Genomic DNA, 16,660 nt, shown 5'->3' with positions numbered 1-16,660 from the left:
AGCTGCCTAAGTAAATAAAGCCATCTTCATACAGTAATAACTTTAAACATTTAGGTCCTGCAAAAGAAGGCCTAAACAGAGATGCCACTGAAAGTAATCCTGTGTGAGAGCCAAGGTAACTGGAATCTCGTTATAAGTATTATAACTCCCCTCATATTGGGGAGAAAAAAGTTTTTTTAATACTATATTGATACTTCTTTACCTTAGAGGATGACTTAAAAGAAAATTATCCACTGGTTCTGGTACACTGGGTCTATATTGTGCATCAGCTGCTAAAAAGGTACTTAGGTTGATTACATGATCTCCCCCAACAAGGTGTGAGGTGGGCAGTAGAGGCTGGGATCCACACACCCCTTTTTGTCTCAATCATTAAAAATCATTTCCTGTCAGGCAAATCTTTAGAGCTTGATTGGTTTTTAAAAAAATCTTTCTATATGCACTTTATTTCAAAAAATAAAGGAAGTCTTCTAAGTTTTGAGATTTTGATATGCATGATTAGCTCAATATGAGCTTGCTTTGATTAGCACTTTTACATAATTTTTTAACATCTTATGGTGACTATTTTTTCTTTGCAGTTAATGCTGAAATATAAGGATAAGAAATGGTACCAATTCTAAACTTCTAAAGAAGCTATGACTGCTTTGAGAAACCATTATTCAGGGAAACCAACTTTATTCCCAGCATCACTATTCAACTGCTAGAAGACAGTTTCTTCCACAAAATGTTCCATTACAGTCCATCTGAAGTTATCATAAGGGAGACTTACCAGAGACACTGTACAACCCAAAGGCTGGAACCCTGGTTAACACCCCAAGATATGGCTGAATTTGCCTCTTCCTACGTGGAATGGAGCTATCATCTTGGCATGTCGTTTGCTAAGGATTTACATTTAGGAACTACGGGGAGTCCTGATTTGAAAAAATCCTGTACAAACAAAAAGCATTAATGCACTTAATGAAAAAAATTTTTGCATGATAAAATAACATCTTAAGAGGAAAAGAAAAAAAAAAGCATGTTGTGACAGAAGAAAAAAAGATTTATGGTAAACTATTTTTATAAATTGGAGCACACCTGACAATTTAAAAAACTCTGTTAGAAGATATCAGTGCATTTCAAGTACATGTGCAATACCCAACTGAAAAAACAAACAAAACCAGAGTTTCCTTTTCATCTATAACTTTCATTATACTAGGACATTATTGAATTCTTATGGCAAGAGTCTGATTAACGTTCTTCTCTTTCCATAATATTTTACATTATTCACAGTTCTTGGTCATAATCAAATATTGCCAGTACAGTAAATTATTCCTAACACAATTATATCCATTTCTATCACCTTCGGAACAAGTTGCTATTTTTAGTCACAAACCATGCAGGGTTGGGTCACCTCGAAGCATTTTTTCAGCCTGGCTTATACTCTGCAGGGGAGTTGACAATAGGTTTGGGGAAACTAGACTTACAGGAACAATGCAGTTAGCTTTGAGAACTGATTTCACACACTCTGGTTTCAGGTTCTAAAGTGATATATTTTTAATGCTCCATTTGTATCCTTGTCTGCCAATTACACAGTATATTACTGTTCAATCCCAGTGGGGTCTTCAATTCAAAGGTGCTCTTGCAGCCTGACACTCACAGACCAAACTGGTCATTCTGTTTAGTCTGATTCAGTAAAACCTCAGTTAATGTTTTAGGAAAGGGATTCTGACATTTCTGATTAACAAGGGCTTTCATTAGAAATTACTTTTTGGTTCAATACTTACTATTGAAAATTGTTATAAAGTGGTGGTATTTTTGCTATCTTGGCGTTAGTCACCATTACGGACAACAGAAATTTTGTTACTCAACAGGCTAAATAACATAAGCCACAGGATTATGTCAACAAATACCAAATACCTATTCCTTATTAAAAGCTCTTTTAAAAATGGAATAAAGAATATCCTTAACATGATAAAAGATTATCTATTATAACTCAACAGAGAGCTAGTAGAGGCAAACAAAATAAAGATGTCTGCTACCATGATTTAATATGATTCTGGAAGTCAAAAGTCTTAGGAAATGAACGTATGCAGATTCTGGGACCCATCCTATAATATGTATGTTGTTCTTTCAAAAAGAATCTTTTTAAAGAAAATTAATGGGTTCGGCTCATTGAATTTTGATTAATCAAGGTCTTATAAGACTCACATTGTGTTTCTTAAGAATTCACCATTTTCCTGAAGTCCAGGCTATTTGAGTAGCCAAAAATAGTATTTCTGCTTGTTTTTTTAGTTTTTAAATTTTTAGTGAATTTGTTTAAAGTGGCACTTCCTTCAAATGTTCTCAGTAATTTTGAGAACAAATTAATCTTTGAGAAGAGTAATCTTTGAAAAGAAATGGGGGAAAAAGTCAGAAAATGTATATCAGGATAGCATTTCTCAGAGTCCTTGAATTCTCCTGATTTCTCAAAAAAGCCTCTCTAGGAATCTCTCCAGACTCCTGTGAACAGCCTTAGGGTAACAGAACCTGACTTGGAAATACAAACATGATACATAAAATTATATAGTAAAAATACTGAAGAAACTTGAGACCAGGATTTGGAAAACACTGGTAGGCAAATTGCAGTGCACTATTTGTACCATCAGTTTCAAGGACCCAGTTTTCTGATTTTCTGAACAAATACTTTTATCATTTCTATACTTAAAAAAAACTAAAAGAGTAAAATATTGGTTTATTTTAGAAACAATGAAATAAAGTCCAAAGTGGCATTAAATTCAATGACGATTTCTAAAGCCCCAATAGGATGTGACTTAACTTGTTCTATATCAGGGTTTCTCAACAATGGCACCGTTAACAGGAAATTCTTTGTTATGTGGCACTGTCCTTTGCAGATGTCTAGCAGCACCCCTGGCCTCTCTCCTCTAGATGCCAGTAGCGACCCCCACTCCCACCTGCCCCAAAATGACAATCAAAAATGTCTCCAGACATTGACAAAATTACCCCCAGTTGAGAGCCACTGTTCTACATCATTTGGAGACAGATTGAGTGTTAATATGTAATATGTCTTATATAAAATTAAACATCGTTAGTACACAGTAACAAATTATTATACCCAAAATTACATGTGTGGTTCGTATGCAATAAAATGCTATTTTGGGGAAAGCTTACATGAATCACTGAAAGATAACAATTACAGAATATTTTAAAACATACAGAAAAAATACCAGAAAGGACAAAATAGCATTTAACAGAAGTGCTTAAAACTGGCTTTAATGAATAGATCAAAAGTTTATAATTGGCACGTCAATTGGAAGTAAGGTGCTTCTGAAATGCTTGAAAAGAATAGGTTCTTTTCATCTTTCAATATTGTTTTTATAAACCCTTTCTTAATGTAAGGGTAACTTCATCCCACAAACTCCTGATTAGTGGAATACAAATTAATGAGGTTTTACTGTATCAAAATTATTTTTCTAATTCAAAGAGATAGCAATAACAAGAATCTAATATGGACGTGATTTTTCTCTTTGAACATTTCTGTTCTGTTGCACTGACCTTCGCATGCACACATACACACACACACACACACACACACCACCATCTTACCATCATCATCATCTTTGGAAAAAGAGTACTGTTGATCCATGTAATACTTTACATCTCTCTTCTCTACTATTTAAATGTCTTGCCTCTATCTTGGAACATAAGAAAAATACTCCTAGTGACTTGACCAATGATAGAGAAAATGACTCTGAGCCTTAGTTGTCATCAAAATTACATTTTGTCTGCTTAAGGTGACATCAGAAGATAAGGCTTGCAAACCACAGTCTCTCTACAAGTTGACCGTATCTCATTATGACTCCCTGAAGAGATAACCCCTTCTTAGTGTCCCAGGAGAAAATGGGCCTTTAGCATTATAATTCATCATGAAGCTAGAGGTATTTTTTTTTCCTGGTTCTAATATGCGAGCAATAATCCCTACCAAGAAATCATCCATTAACCTTGGAGTTTGGAGGGATGGATGATTGATTTATCATTTATTTTAATCCACTGCAAAAGCAGTACTACCAGCTCTGCTTTCTACACTTCTTTGAGACCCAGACTTAGTGCCCGTCATCATCACGATCATTATCTGACTAACTTTGGAAGGATGGTGACAGAACTGAGTGAGATGTTTTCTGATGATTCAGTCATAAAGATAATTTTTCAAATCTTTCTTGTAGCATTTGAATGATTCTCCAGTTAATAAATCAGAATCCAGGTCTGTAGTACTCAAAGATCTTAAGGGATTGTAAAGGAAAAAGTTTACTGTTGGACTCCTTTTTTAAAATGTGAACCATGTGTCTGTTATCTGCATTAAGGGATCACCATGGCTTTGAGGAAGGAAAAGGAAAATAAAGATTATGCCTAAGGTTGGTTGAAGAAGATTAAGATTAGCTCTTTGAGATACTTGGTTTTAAAATGTTTGGCAGAAGGGGAAAATGAAGCAGATTTGGAAGAGTAAGCTAAAAGCCCTCTCATTGGTTTAGGGTCATTGGGACAACCCAGGAGTATCTGTGTGATTATAGCCTGTCTCCACGGGAAGGCATTGTAACTTGACCACTTTTGTTCTGAGAGGGCAATGCCAAAAGGAGTCAGACGTTTCTGCGAGGCCTGCTCTTTGCATCAGGAGAAACGTGGTAGCCTTCACAGCTTCTTCACCTATGTTCTCTGTAGCCCCAACCCCACTTGTGACCAGTTACTGTTTCACAGACACACTGCTCCAGGGGCCAGAAATACTTGCCAGTAAGTCATGTATTTGGATTGCACCATTCCAGGGAGCATGGCTGTAGAAGTTTATTGTATATATGTGCAGACAACATAGCCCTGAAAGGACAAAATTCAAAATAGGAAAGGTCTGACTTAGGAAAGAAGAGGAAGTGCAATTTGGTACAAGCGGGCTGGGGTAAAGAAGGACATGGGAGCCAGAGTGAAGCATAAGAAGCTTTGATGAGGAACCGAGGCACAGTTGGTCTATTTATACATTTATGTAGGGAAGTGATTCTCAACTTTGGCTGTGCATAAGCATCACCTAAGGCGCTTCTAAAATTCCCAGTTACACCAAAATCTTTCAGAGTGGGAACAAAACATCAGTGTTTTTGAAAGCCTCCAAGATAGTTCCGATGTCCAGCCAAGGTTGATAACTACTACTAAGGAAGACACATTTGTCTACCCTGACTGGTGTCTAAGCCCCACTTCTGAGGGGTCAAGGAAAACAAGATATTGGAGATAGTGGCCAGATATTTATTCTGTGTCGCAACCCAAAACAAATGTTCTGTAAAAATTTCTGACCAGGCAGTGCCCCAATAGTTCTTAATATCTCTGTCTTTGTGATTCTCTCCTATATGACTGGCCACTAATTATTCCAATTCAAACATCTAGGTTTCGATTGCCTTATACATGTGACATCACCAGACACCAAAGATATCATAAGAAATTCAATACCATGCAACGCGAAGTGGAAAACTAATTCTCAATAGTTGGGATAGTAGAAATTCTCAAAACAATCATTTATCAAATCAGGTCCAAATATATTACTCATTCTTCATTTGGAGGAGACATGGGTACCAGGTACCTGGTTCTGCCATAGCTATATTTTATTGGATTTGATCTTAGCAAGAAGGGAGAGCAACTCTCCCTTTTTGATTGTTGTCTTTGCTCTCAGGGCAAAGGAGTTTGGATGTATTTTCTTAGTTACTGGACATGTGTTTAAAGGGAGAAGAATGCCTGCAGCTGACTATGTGGCCTCCAGTGCCCTGAAAGAGTGATTTCACCTTCAAAAACGGGAGAGTCCGCCTATCCAACGCAATACTAGTCAATGAGAAAACAGGAGAGTTCTCTCCTCTCACACTGCTCCTCTCTGGTATTGGCCCATCCTTCTCAACTGCAAAGCAAGAAAATAAACTAGGTGGTAGTTATGGACAAGTGTGCACAGGATCAAAATCTCTAATAACCTATCATTTTTAGTACTTAATTATGTGATGTTTTATTCTAGGAAATAAGAAACAGATGACATCATTGATGTATCTTTCTTTCATCTTAAGAATTTTTGCATCTTTTCAGAAAATGACAAATTACTATTTTTCTGTTGCACTCAGCAATTGTGACTATACTTAAAATTCTTGTAGTCTGTAGAGATATCAATAAAATTGTATATGTTTGTACATAGATGCTCTCTTATGTTATGTCATACACCACTAACGATTGTTGCCAAGATTAAATATGGACAGAGGTAAGACCCTCATTTGCAACAGTGTGAACTATGGTTTTGCAAACTAAAATTGTTTTAAAAAGGGGAGGTGGGTGAGGGAGCGATGTACAGCATATGTATTTGAACTAAAATAGAGAAAGGGGTAAAAAAAAACTGAACACAAGTTCCCCAAACTGAAAGATTTTACTAGTAATCTAAAATGGTAGAAATAAATAAGATGTACTTACAAATTCAACATTCATACCTACTTCCTCACTTTTTTAAAGTTCAGACTTTAATCCAATGCAGGCAAAAAAATAAGCTATTATGGGCTTACACCACCACCTACGGGTTATTATGAACATACATTAACCAGCACCTCCCAAAGTCCCCCAGAAAGCCTGCGCTCTTCTGCTCCTCTGGCTTTCGGCTGCGTGGTTAATTCCTCTTCATGCACTTTCTTTATATTTACCTCCACTGTGGCCTTGGCCAACTACTCTTACTCTTCCAAATGCTGTCTAAGTATTTCAGAAAAAATTTCCCACCACCACCATTTCCCTCCTAGTTTCGGTTCTATATAAAAATGGGAAAAAAACCAAACCAACCCTAGACTAAAGAATGTTTTCTGATTTAAAGTAAAACTATTAAGATAGACTCTTTAAAAATCCACTATGGAGAACAGTATGGAGGTTCCTTAAAAAACTACAAATAGAACTACCATATGACCCAGCAATCCCACTACTGGGCATATACCCTGAGAAAACCATAATTCAAAAAGAGTCATGTACCAAAATGTTCATTGCAGCTCTATTTACAATAGCCCGGAGATGGAAACAACCTAGGTGTCCATCATCAGATGAATGGATAAAGAAGATGTGGCACATATATACAATGGAATATTACTCAGCCATAAAACGAAACGAAATTGAGCTATTTGTAATGAGGTGGATGGACCCAGAGTCTGTCAAACAGTGAAGTAAGTCAGAAAGAGAAAGACAAATACCGTATGCTAACACATATATATGGAATTTAAGAAAAAATGTCATGAAGAACCTAGGGGTAAGACAGGAATAAAGACACAGACCTACTAGAGGATGGACTTGAGGATATGGGGAGGGGGAAGGGTAAACTGTGACAAACTGAGAGAGAGGCATGGACATATATACACTACCAAACGTAAAACAGATAGCTAGTGGGAAGCAGCCGCATAGCACGGGGAGATCAGCTCGGTGCTTTGTGAACACCTAGAGGGGTGGGATAGGGAGGGTGGGAGGGAGGGAGACGCAAGAGGGAAGAGATATGGGAACATATGTATATGTATAACTGATTCACTTTGTTATAAAGCAGAAACTAACACACCATTGTAAAGCAATTATACTCCAATAAAGATGTAAAAAAAAAAAAAAAAAATCCAAATACCCAGTCTCCCCTTTGGAATTTTCTCAAAAGGATCCATTTACTTCCTCACCCTCTTCGAATTACAATCACTCAGGCTTCACGTATCTGTAATTCAGTGTTTAAAATACTGATTTGACTTTTTTCCTTCCTTCTCTCCCTCCCTCTTTTTCCATTCATTCAGTCCAAAAGTCAACCAACCTGAGCAAGTTCTGACCACAGCCCCATGTAGGGACTGCACTGGAGCAGGGTGAGAGGGACAGCCCACAGGAGGACAGAGCTGGAGCGAAGGGCAGGGTCAGCCCTCAGGTGGTCAGTAGTGGTGCCTGTGTGAGGGAGGCAGTGGAACAGGGCAGAAGCCAGCCCAGCAGGTCAGGAGATTAGGGACTGAGCAATTGGGTGAATACACTGAGGAGGCAGGAGGCAGGTTTCTCACGGAGAAGAACAAGTAAAAGGGAAAGTGAGAATAACCTCTGTAGCACTGGACTAGAATTTGAACTGTCAGTATGAGTTTTATATATACACATATACACACATATATATGACGTAACGAAGTGTGTGTGTGGTTGTACACATGCGTTTCCTAATTCCGAACACCGAGAGGACTGGGAGCAACACCCGAGGAAACAGGAGCATACCTAGTGCCTAGATTTTTATTTCTAAACACTATTCTCTGCTAAAAGGAACTGGGGCTCCTTGAAGAAATACCTGATTTCAAGGGTGAAGCATGTTCTTGTGCCAGAAAATATTCAAAGAATCATGGAGATGTGTCAAAAGGACACAGAAGTCAGCTTGAAAAGGAATATACAGGCCAAATCAGGGATAATTTGGATCAAAAAGTAATGATAGGAACTGAATAAAATAGGAACTCATGAGTCCACATTGACGTTAATTGATTAATTAGGAAAAGAGAAAGCTCTTCTTTACTGCAGAATGTCAACCAATAAATGTGGATGGAATTTTCAAATTTCTCTTTGGCAACCACTGTAGTGATAATATGGGCAACAAATACCAGTGGATGCTAAAACTAGCAGGTTAAAGTGGGATAGAGGAATAGGATATTTACATAGTCTCAGTGTACCTTCACAAAAAGTACTTACAAATCACCATACACACACACACACACACACACACACACACACACACACATACATGTAAATAATTTTACACTGGAGAAACCCAGCAGACGATATTTTAATCAGGTGATCAATGTTACCATCACCAGTAGGGGAACAGTCATGTGCCATCTGACACCATGTAATGAAAAGAACACAGCATCACCTCTGTGATAATTCTGCCAAAAATGAACAATATGGAAATATTGGATAAAACCAAACTGAGAGACATTCTATAAAATGATTACATTGTATTCCAACTTTCCGAGGTCATGAAAGTAGAGGAAAGATGGATGTTCCAGATTTAAGGAGACATGACAAATGGGTGCAATACATGATCTGGAATTGGACCCATTTGCTATATAAGACATAATTGGCCCAAATCACTAAACTTAAGTGTGGTTTCCCACTTAAGTGGGAATGTTTGTGCTATTCTTGAAACTTTTATTTAGGTTTGAAATTATTTCAAAATAAAATTATAAAAATAAAAAATACTTTCAATTTTGTTGATTTACTTGCATTTCAAAAACATTGTCTTCTACCTTTCACAGCAAATGAACAGCTGCTTTATGGATTAAAGAGTAGTCTTCTGAGCTGGTTTGGGAATCCAAACATTATTTAACATTTTTCTTTCAAAAATGTGTTTTAATTACACATATAATACATGAATACATATTTGTAGTGACACCAAATAATAAATTTAGACAAGATAAAAGTGCAATTTCCCTTGGTCACCTCCTTATCTGTACTATAGTTATTGGTTTGTTTCCTTCCAAACATTTTTCCATGCTGCAACTTGCTTACTCAAATACTGTGTCTGAGATACCTTTCCAGGTCAGTACTTCAAACATCATTCATTCTTTTTAACTTACTTATATTATTGCATGGTGTCAATAAAGCATAATTTGTTACTATTACTCTACTAGTAAACATTTAGATATTTCCCAATCCCTCAATATTACCAACAAGACTGCAGTGAACATTGTTGCACATGCATTTAGCATATCTGCAAGTGTTTCTCCAGGGAAGATACTGTGAAATTCAAAGGTGTGCTGGTTTAAACCTCTTAAATAGATGTTGCCAATTAAACTATTCTTCACCAGTATATGAGAACTACTGTTGCCCTACATCTTTGCCCATTCTCAATATTAATTTTTTCTCAATCTGAAAATGGCATCTTGTTTTTATTTTTCCTGATTAGTGAAATTGAACACCTTTTTATGTTTACGTTCTTACCCCCTCTTTTGTGACTTGTCCGTAATTTTTTATTATGTTCTCTTAATAGTTCTGTTGTGGTAATCCTACAGAAGTAGACTAGACACCCTACCCAAAATTTGGTTTGGATATTAAGACTAATGACACACACACCCTAGGAGGACACAAAAAAGATTTACTATTGACATAAAGAGGCTTTCTGGGGAGAGGAGGGTAGCACTCAAAGTGGTCTAAAATGGCTTGAGAGAGCACAAGTAAAGAGACTGGCTCAGGGTTTTTATTGTGGTTGGGGGTGGGACCAGAGTTTGCAGAGAGAGGCTGCACTGGAAAGAGGGGAGCATTCAGGCTTTCTTCTCAGTTCACCCAGACATGGGGCTGAAGGGGAAAAGAGGGGGTGAGGCTTGAAACTTGTCAGCAAACATCAAAAGATGGAGTCAGACTCTTTAACACAAGTTATCTATTATTGATTTTTAGTATAACTCTGGAAATTAGTGTAGTTATTTTTTATAACTGCTTTTTCCTTATTTTTGAGTCTTCCTAAAGATGATTGGTTTCTGGGTTTAGAGGAAGGCTTACATGACCTCGGTGTAAAGGAAGAAGGGTCCTGGTCCTTGTGCTTCACTCTGAGTCCTCTGTGATTCCCTCTGTAACAGTGGCAGGTCTGTTCAAGACACTTGAGCACCTCTCACTGATTTGTGCTAAAGTACACTTAGTGAATGTGTGCCTTGCTCTCTTGTTTGGGGCAGGGCCCTGTGGTCTCACTTGCTAACTCAGTCTCATCTAGGCTATGGATCCCTCTGGGGTTATCTATACCCTTCTCCTGGATTAGGCTGTTCAGTATCTTGATGTCATCACTTTTTCATATTGAGGATTTTTTTCTTTTAATATAATCAAATTTTATCATCTTTTAGCTTTATGATTTTTGAACTTTGTTTTAAAGGCCTTTACATCTATAAAATAATAAACTCTCATATCTCCTTTACTTTCAGTTTTATTTTTTATATTTAAGCCTTTAATCCATCTGGAGTCTTCATATTTTGACAAATGGAAAACATATCATTACACCCCTATTTTTAAATGACTTATCCTTTCACCTCTAATTTGAAGTGACATTTAAATCATTTCCCATATACACCTAAGTCTGTTTTCTAAATTTTTAGTCTGCCCAAGTAATCTATTTGTCTATTTCTAGGTCCTTATCAAATAGTTAAATTACTACAAATCTTTATAATATGTCCTAATATTGATCTTTTTTAGTTTAGTTTAATAGGTTTTTTTCTCTAGGTGAATTTAGGTATAGTATCTATCTCAAAAAAAAAAATTCCTGTTGAGACTTTGATTGGAATTACAGTAAATTTGGAGGTTAATAACAAAGATTTTTGCTGGAATCGCTTCCCCTAGGATATCTTCATCCTTTTTGTCACAACCATTTCCCTCATTTATGTTGATAATTTTGCCTTCTAGGTTTTTCAAGTTGCATATCTAGAGTATCTAGAATAGCATCAGTGTCAATACTTCCACAGTCAACTATTTCTTATATAACTCTACATCCAATTTGAATTTCACTTTATACTGCTGTCATTTTTCATTTCATTTCATGGTGCACCTGCATCTTAATTAGCCAATTTCCTCTCATGGTTAACCATTTTTATAAAATGTCACATGGATTTAACACTGGGAGACCAGGAGTCAACACTGCTACATGCTTTATTGTCTGTATGTAAAGTGAATGACAGATGTACAGTGACCAGTCATGGACAAACTCTGAAAGAAATGATGCAATTGGTAACTCACCATGTGTATTAGTTTCCTATTACTGCTATAACAAATGACTACAAACTTACCGGCTTAAAACAACACAAATTTAGGGGTGACATCACCAAGATGGTGACATAGGTCATTCCCAACTTCACTCCTCCTCACAAGAACAACTAACAACTATTCATGGACAAGACACCACTGAGAAAATCCTAGAATGTGGGGTGAGACTGAAGCATACCCTGCACCACAGAGACTGAGACAGACCATGTTAGAAGGATGAGAGGAGCTGCTACATGCTGACCATACTGTCTCTCCCCAGGCCAGCACAGCATGGGTCTCCCCTGAACTTACAGTTCTTCCAGTGGTAAAAGAGATCCCAGTGGACATCCAGCTCTTCCAGTGTTTTGGGTCCCTTCTTAGGAGTCCCACTGGGGTCTTGCCTTATGGGGATAACAAGGAAATCTGCAGGGCTTGACCTCTGAGAATCAGATTGTGATGAAAAAGGGGTGAGAGGCCTGCAACAACCAGCACTCAGATCTTGCAGACCCAGGTCCTACTTACAACGCCCAGGTGGTAGTCCCAACTAGTGGCTTTACTAGCCACTAGCCAAGACAGTGGTGCAGTCTGACCAGGGAACTCAGCAAAGTGCAGGTCTGCCTCACTTGGGACCTCAAACAAATACTCCTACCCACCCTGGAGCCTGGTCTGCCTCCCCTCACCCTCCACCCTCCCCATCCAGGCAGGGGAGCAGAATCATAGCTCCATCACTGTTCAGTGTAGCTCCCAGTCCTGCCCAGCCAGAAAGCATCCGGGTGCAGTAATTACTTTGATGGATTAAATTATCCAATCAAAACATGAATGGATTAAAAAAAAAAGAACACTACATGACCCTCACTTTAGCCTTAAAGACACACACAGACTAACAGTAAAGGGATGGAAAAAGATATGTCAAGCAAATGATAAACGCTACCCCCCCCAAAAAAGCAGGGGCATCTAGACTTATATCAGACAAAATAGACTTTAACGTAAAAATGACAAAAAAATGATTATTATATAATGTTAAAGAGGCCAGTTCATCAAGAGGATATAACAATTGTAAATATTTATGCATCCAGTATTGGAGCACCTATATATGTTAGCAGAAACTAACAGAACTGAATGGAGAAATAAACAGTAATACAAATATAGTTGGGGACATTAATACCCCACTCTCAACAATGGATTCTCATCCAAACAGAGAATCATTAAAGAAAGAGTGGATCTCAACAATACTACTGATCAAATGGCTCTAACAGCCATATACAGAACTTTCTATCCAACAACAGCAAAATATACACACTTCTCAAGCATAAATGGAACATTTTCTAGGATAGACCACAGGTTAGGCCACAAAACAAGTCTTAGCAAATTCAACAAGACTGAAATTATACCAAATACCTTCTATGACCACAATGGTATAGAAACTAGAAATCAGCAACAGAAGAAAGACTGGAAAACTCACAATTACAAGGAAATTAAACAATACTTTCCTGAACAACCAATGGATCAAAGAAGAAATTAAAGGGGAAATAAAAGAGAAGCTTGAGAAAAATGAAAAAGGAAACACAATTTATCAAGATGTATGAGACGCAGTAAAAGCAGTTCTAAGAGAGAAGTTCACAGCAAAAAATGCCCACGTTAAGAAACAAGACAAACTCACAAATATTGTGTATTTTACAAATTAAAGGTTTGTGGCAACCCTGTGTCAAGCAAGTCTATCGACACCATTTATCCAATAGCATTTACTCATTTTGTGTCTCTGTGTCACATTTTGGTAATTCTCCCAATATTTCCAACTTTTTCATTATGATTATATTTGTTATGGTGATCTGCGATCAATGATCTTTGATATTACCATTGCAAAAAGATTACAATTCACTGAAGGCTCAGATGATGGTCAGCATTTTTTAGCGATAAAGTATTTTAATTAAAGAAAAAAAACCCAAGATCTCAAATAATCAACCTAACTCTACAGCTCAAGAAACTAGAAAAGGAAGCGCAAACTAAGCCCAAATTTAGCAGAAGGAAGTAAATAATAAAGATTAGAGCAGAATGAAATAGAAAACAGGAACAATAGAAAAGATTAACAAAACTAAGAATTGGTTCTTTAAAAAGATAAAACTGACAAATCTTCACTTACACTAACCAAGGAAAAAAGAGGACCCAAATCAACAAAATTATAAATGAAAGAGGAGACATTACAAATGATACCACAGAAATACAAAGGATGATAAGAGGCTACTATGAATGACTATATTCCAACAATCTGGGCAATCTAAAGAAATGGAAAAACTACTAGAAACATAAAACCTACCAAGACCGAATCATGAAAATTAGAAAATTTGGACAGGGCAATTACTAGTAAGGATACTGATTCAGTAATAAAAAAAAAAACCTCCCAACAAACAAAAGCCCAGAACCAGAGGACTTCACTGGTGAATTTTACCAAACATTTAGAGAAAAATTAATGCCAATCCCTCACAAAGTCTTCGAAAAAAATCAAAGAAAAGGGAACACTTCCAAACTCATTTTATGAGGTCAGCATTACCCTGATACCAAAGCCAGAAAAGGACACTACAAGAGAAGAAAATTACAAGCCAATATCACTGATACACCCAGATGCAAATATCCTCAACAAAATACTAGCAGACTGACTTCAACAGCACATTAAAGGGATTATACCCCATTATCAACTGAAATTTATACGTGGGATGCAAGGATGTTTCAACATATGCAAAGTGTGATACACCATGTTAACAGAATGAAGGATAAAAATCACACAATCATCTCAATAGATGCAGAAAAAGCATTTGACAATATTCAACATCTATTCATAATAAAAACTCTTAATAAATTAGGTATGGAAGGAATGTACCTCAACAGAATAAAAGCCATATATGACAAGCCCAAAGCTAACATCACGCTAAATGGTGAAAGGTTAAAAGCTTTTCCTCTAAGATTTGGAATAAGACAAGTGTGCCAACTCTCAACCACTCCTGTTAAAAACAGTACTGGAAGGGGTCTTCCTTGGTGGCACAGTGGTTAAGAATCCACCTGCCAATGCAGGGGACATGGGTCAAAGCCCTGGTCCAGGAAGATCCCACATGCCACGGAGCAACTAAGCCCATGCCCCACAACTACTGAGCCTGCAAGCCACAACTACTGAGCCTGCATGCCACAACTACTGAAGCCCACACACCTAGAGCCTATGCTCCGTAATAAGAGAAGCCACCGCAATAAGAAGCCCACGCAGCACAATGAAGAGTAGCCCTCGCTCACTGCAACTAGAGAAAGCCCGTGCACAGCAACAAAGACCCAACACAGCCAAAAATAAATAGATAAATTAATTAATTAATTAATTAAAAAAAGAATAGTACTGGAAGTCCTATACTAGAAATCAGCCAAGAAAAAGAAATAAACAGCTTCTAAATTGGAAAGGAAGAAGTAAAACTGTCTCTATTTGCAGATCACATGATTTTATATATAGAAAATAGGGATGTAATGCACAGAATGAAGACTATAGTTAACACTACTGGACGGTATATTTGAAAGTTGCTAAGAGAGTAGATCCTAAAAGTTCTCATCACAAGGAAAAAAAACGTTTTTGTATCTAATGAGATGATGGATGTTAACTAAACTTATAGTAGAAATCATTTCACCGTATATGTAAGTCATTATGCTGTACACAAACTTACACAGTGCTGTATGTCAATTATATCTCAATAAAACTGAAAAACAAACAAAAACACAAATTATTATCTTACGGTTCTGAAGGTCAGAAGTCCAATATGATCTTATTGGGCTAAAATCAAGGTGCTGCCAGGGCTGTGTCCCTCCTGGAGGCTGTACATTCCAGTGCCTTTTCCAGTTTTTAGAGGCGTCTGCATTCCTTGGCTCATGGCTCCTTCTTCCATCTTTAAAGTCAGCAGTGCAGCATCTTCAAACCTCAATCTCTCTTTCCATCGTCACATTTCCTCCTCCAACTCTGACCATCTGTCTGCCTCTCACAAGGACCCGGAACCACCCAGATAATCTCCCCATTTCATGATCTCTAACTTAATCACATCAGCAATGTTCCTTTTGCCATGTAACAAAAATGTTCACAGTTTTGTGGATTAAGATGTGAACAATTGGGGAGGGGAGGTGCATTATTCTGCCTACAACAAAGGGCATCTGTTACTAACATAGTGATTTGTAGATGAAGAGCTACCATTGAAGTTTGAACTTTATGCGATTATTAAGTTAATATACCATGCCGACTGAAATTTGAATTGTGTTGTATGGACACTAGTGTTATTTAAGTAAACCATAGTAACTGGAATTTTTTCATAACTGAATCATGCAAAGCAAGGAGTGCCTGTTTTAAGCCCAGCGGATAGGTCAAAAAGGATGAGAAAATGCATGTAACCACACATGCAGAGCCATGGCTGCAGAAGATGAGGTGGAAGTGATCTATATGTCTGCGCTCATATTTGGAGAACACTCATGTAAATAGGTTGAGGTTTCTCTTGTGCTGGATTCTCAAGGCCACCAGAATACTAACAGCACTGCAACTTTTCTGAGAAACGTGGTACAGGTGAATATGGAAAAAACTCGAGAAATAATGATATAACTTCCCTCTTACCTCTGTCGTCTTCTGCCACTTCCCCCCAGCACCAAAATATCTGAGGATCTTGTGCACTAATATCCAACTACTAATAGTGTATTACACTTTGTTTATAAAGCAACTGTCTTTTAAAATTCTGATGAATAAACATAAAAGAGCTCTTTGATAACTGATTAAGAATATAATAAACACTTCCTATGTGTACATTGTTGAGCAAACTATAGCATAAGTAAATGGATACACAGGCTTCTGATACTTAGACCAAACACAATTTTTAAAACTGAACTGCTGGTATAAAGTTTCTCATAAATTAATTTTATTAAAACA

General features: G+C 37.2%; 1 protein-coding gene across 6 annotated transcripts in view; it reads left to right on the top strand.

The window, feature by feature from the left end:
- The window catches only part of STXBP5L (syntaxin binding protein 5L), a 416,226-nt gene extending 410,085 nt beyond the window's left edge, over positions 1-6,141 (top strand). For all 6 annotated transcript variants that reach the window (XM_082624250.1, XM_082624249.1, XM_082624248.1 and 3 more), the window contains one exon: positions 576-6,141. In XM_082624250.1, coding sequence (XP_082480376.1) covers positions 576-617 — 42 coding nt within the window. In that variant the 3' untranslated portion in view covers positions 618-6,141. The remainder of the gene's footprint in view (positions 1-575) is intronic.
- Positions 6,142-16,660: the final 10,519 nt, after the last annotated feature.

Source organism: Mesoplodon mirus (assembly GCF_964341445.2).
Source record: "Mesoplodon mirus genome assembly, chromosome: 6".
NCBI lineage: Eukaryota > Metazoa > Chordata > Mammalia > Artiodactyla > Ziphiidae > Mesoplodon > Mesoplodon mirus.
Note: the sequence above shows the minus strand (reverse complement) of the source record. Positions and strands in the feature narration are given on the sequence as shown.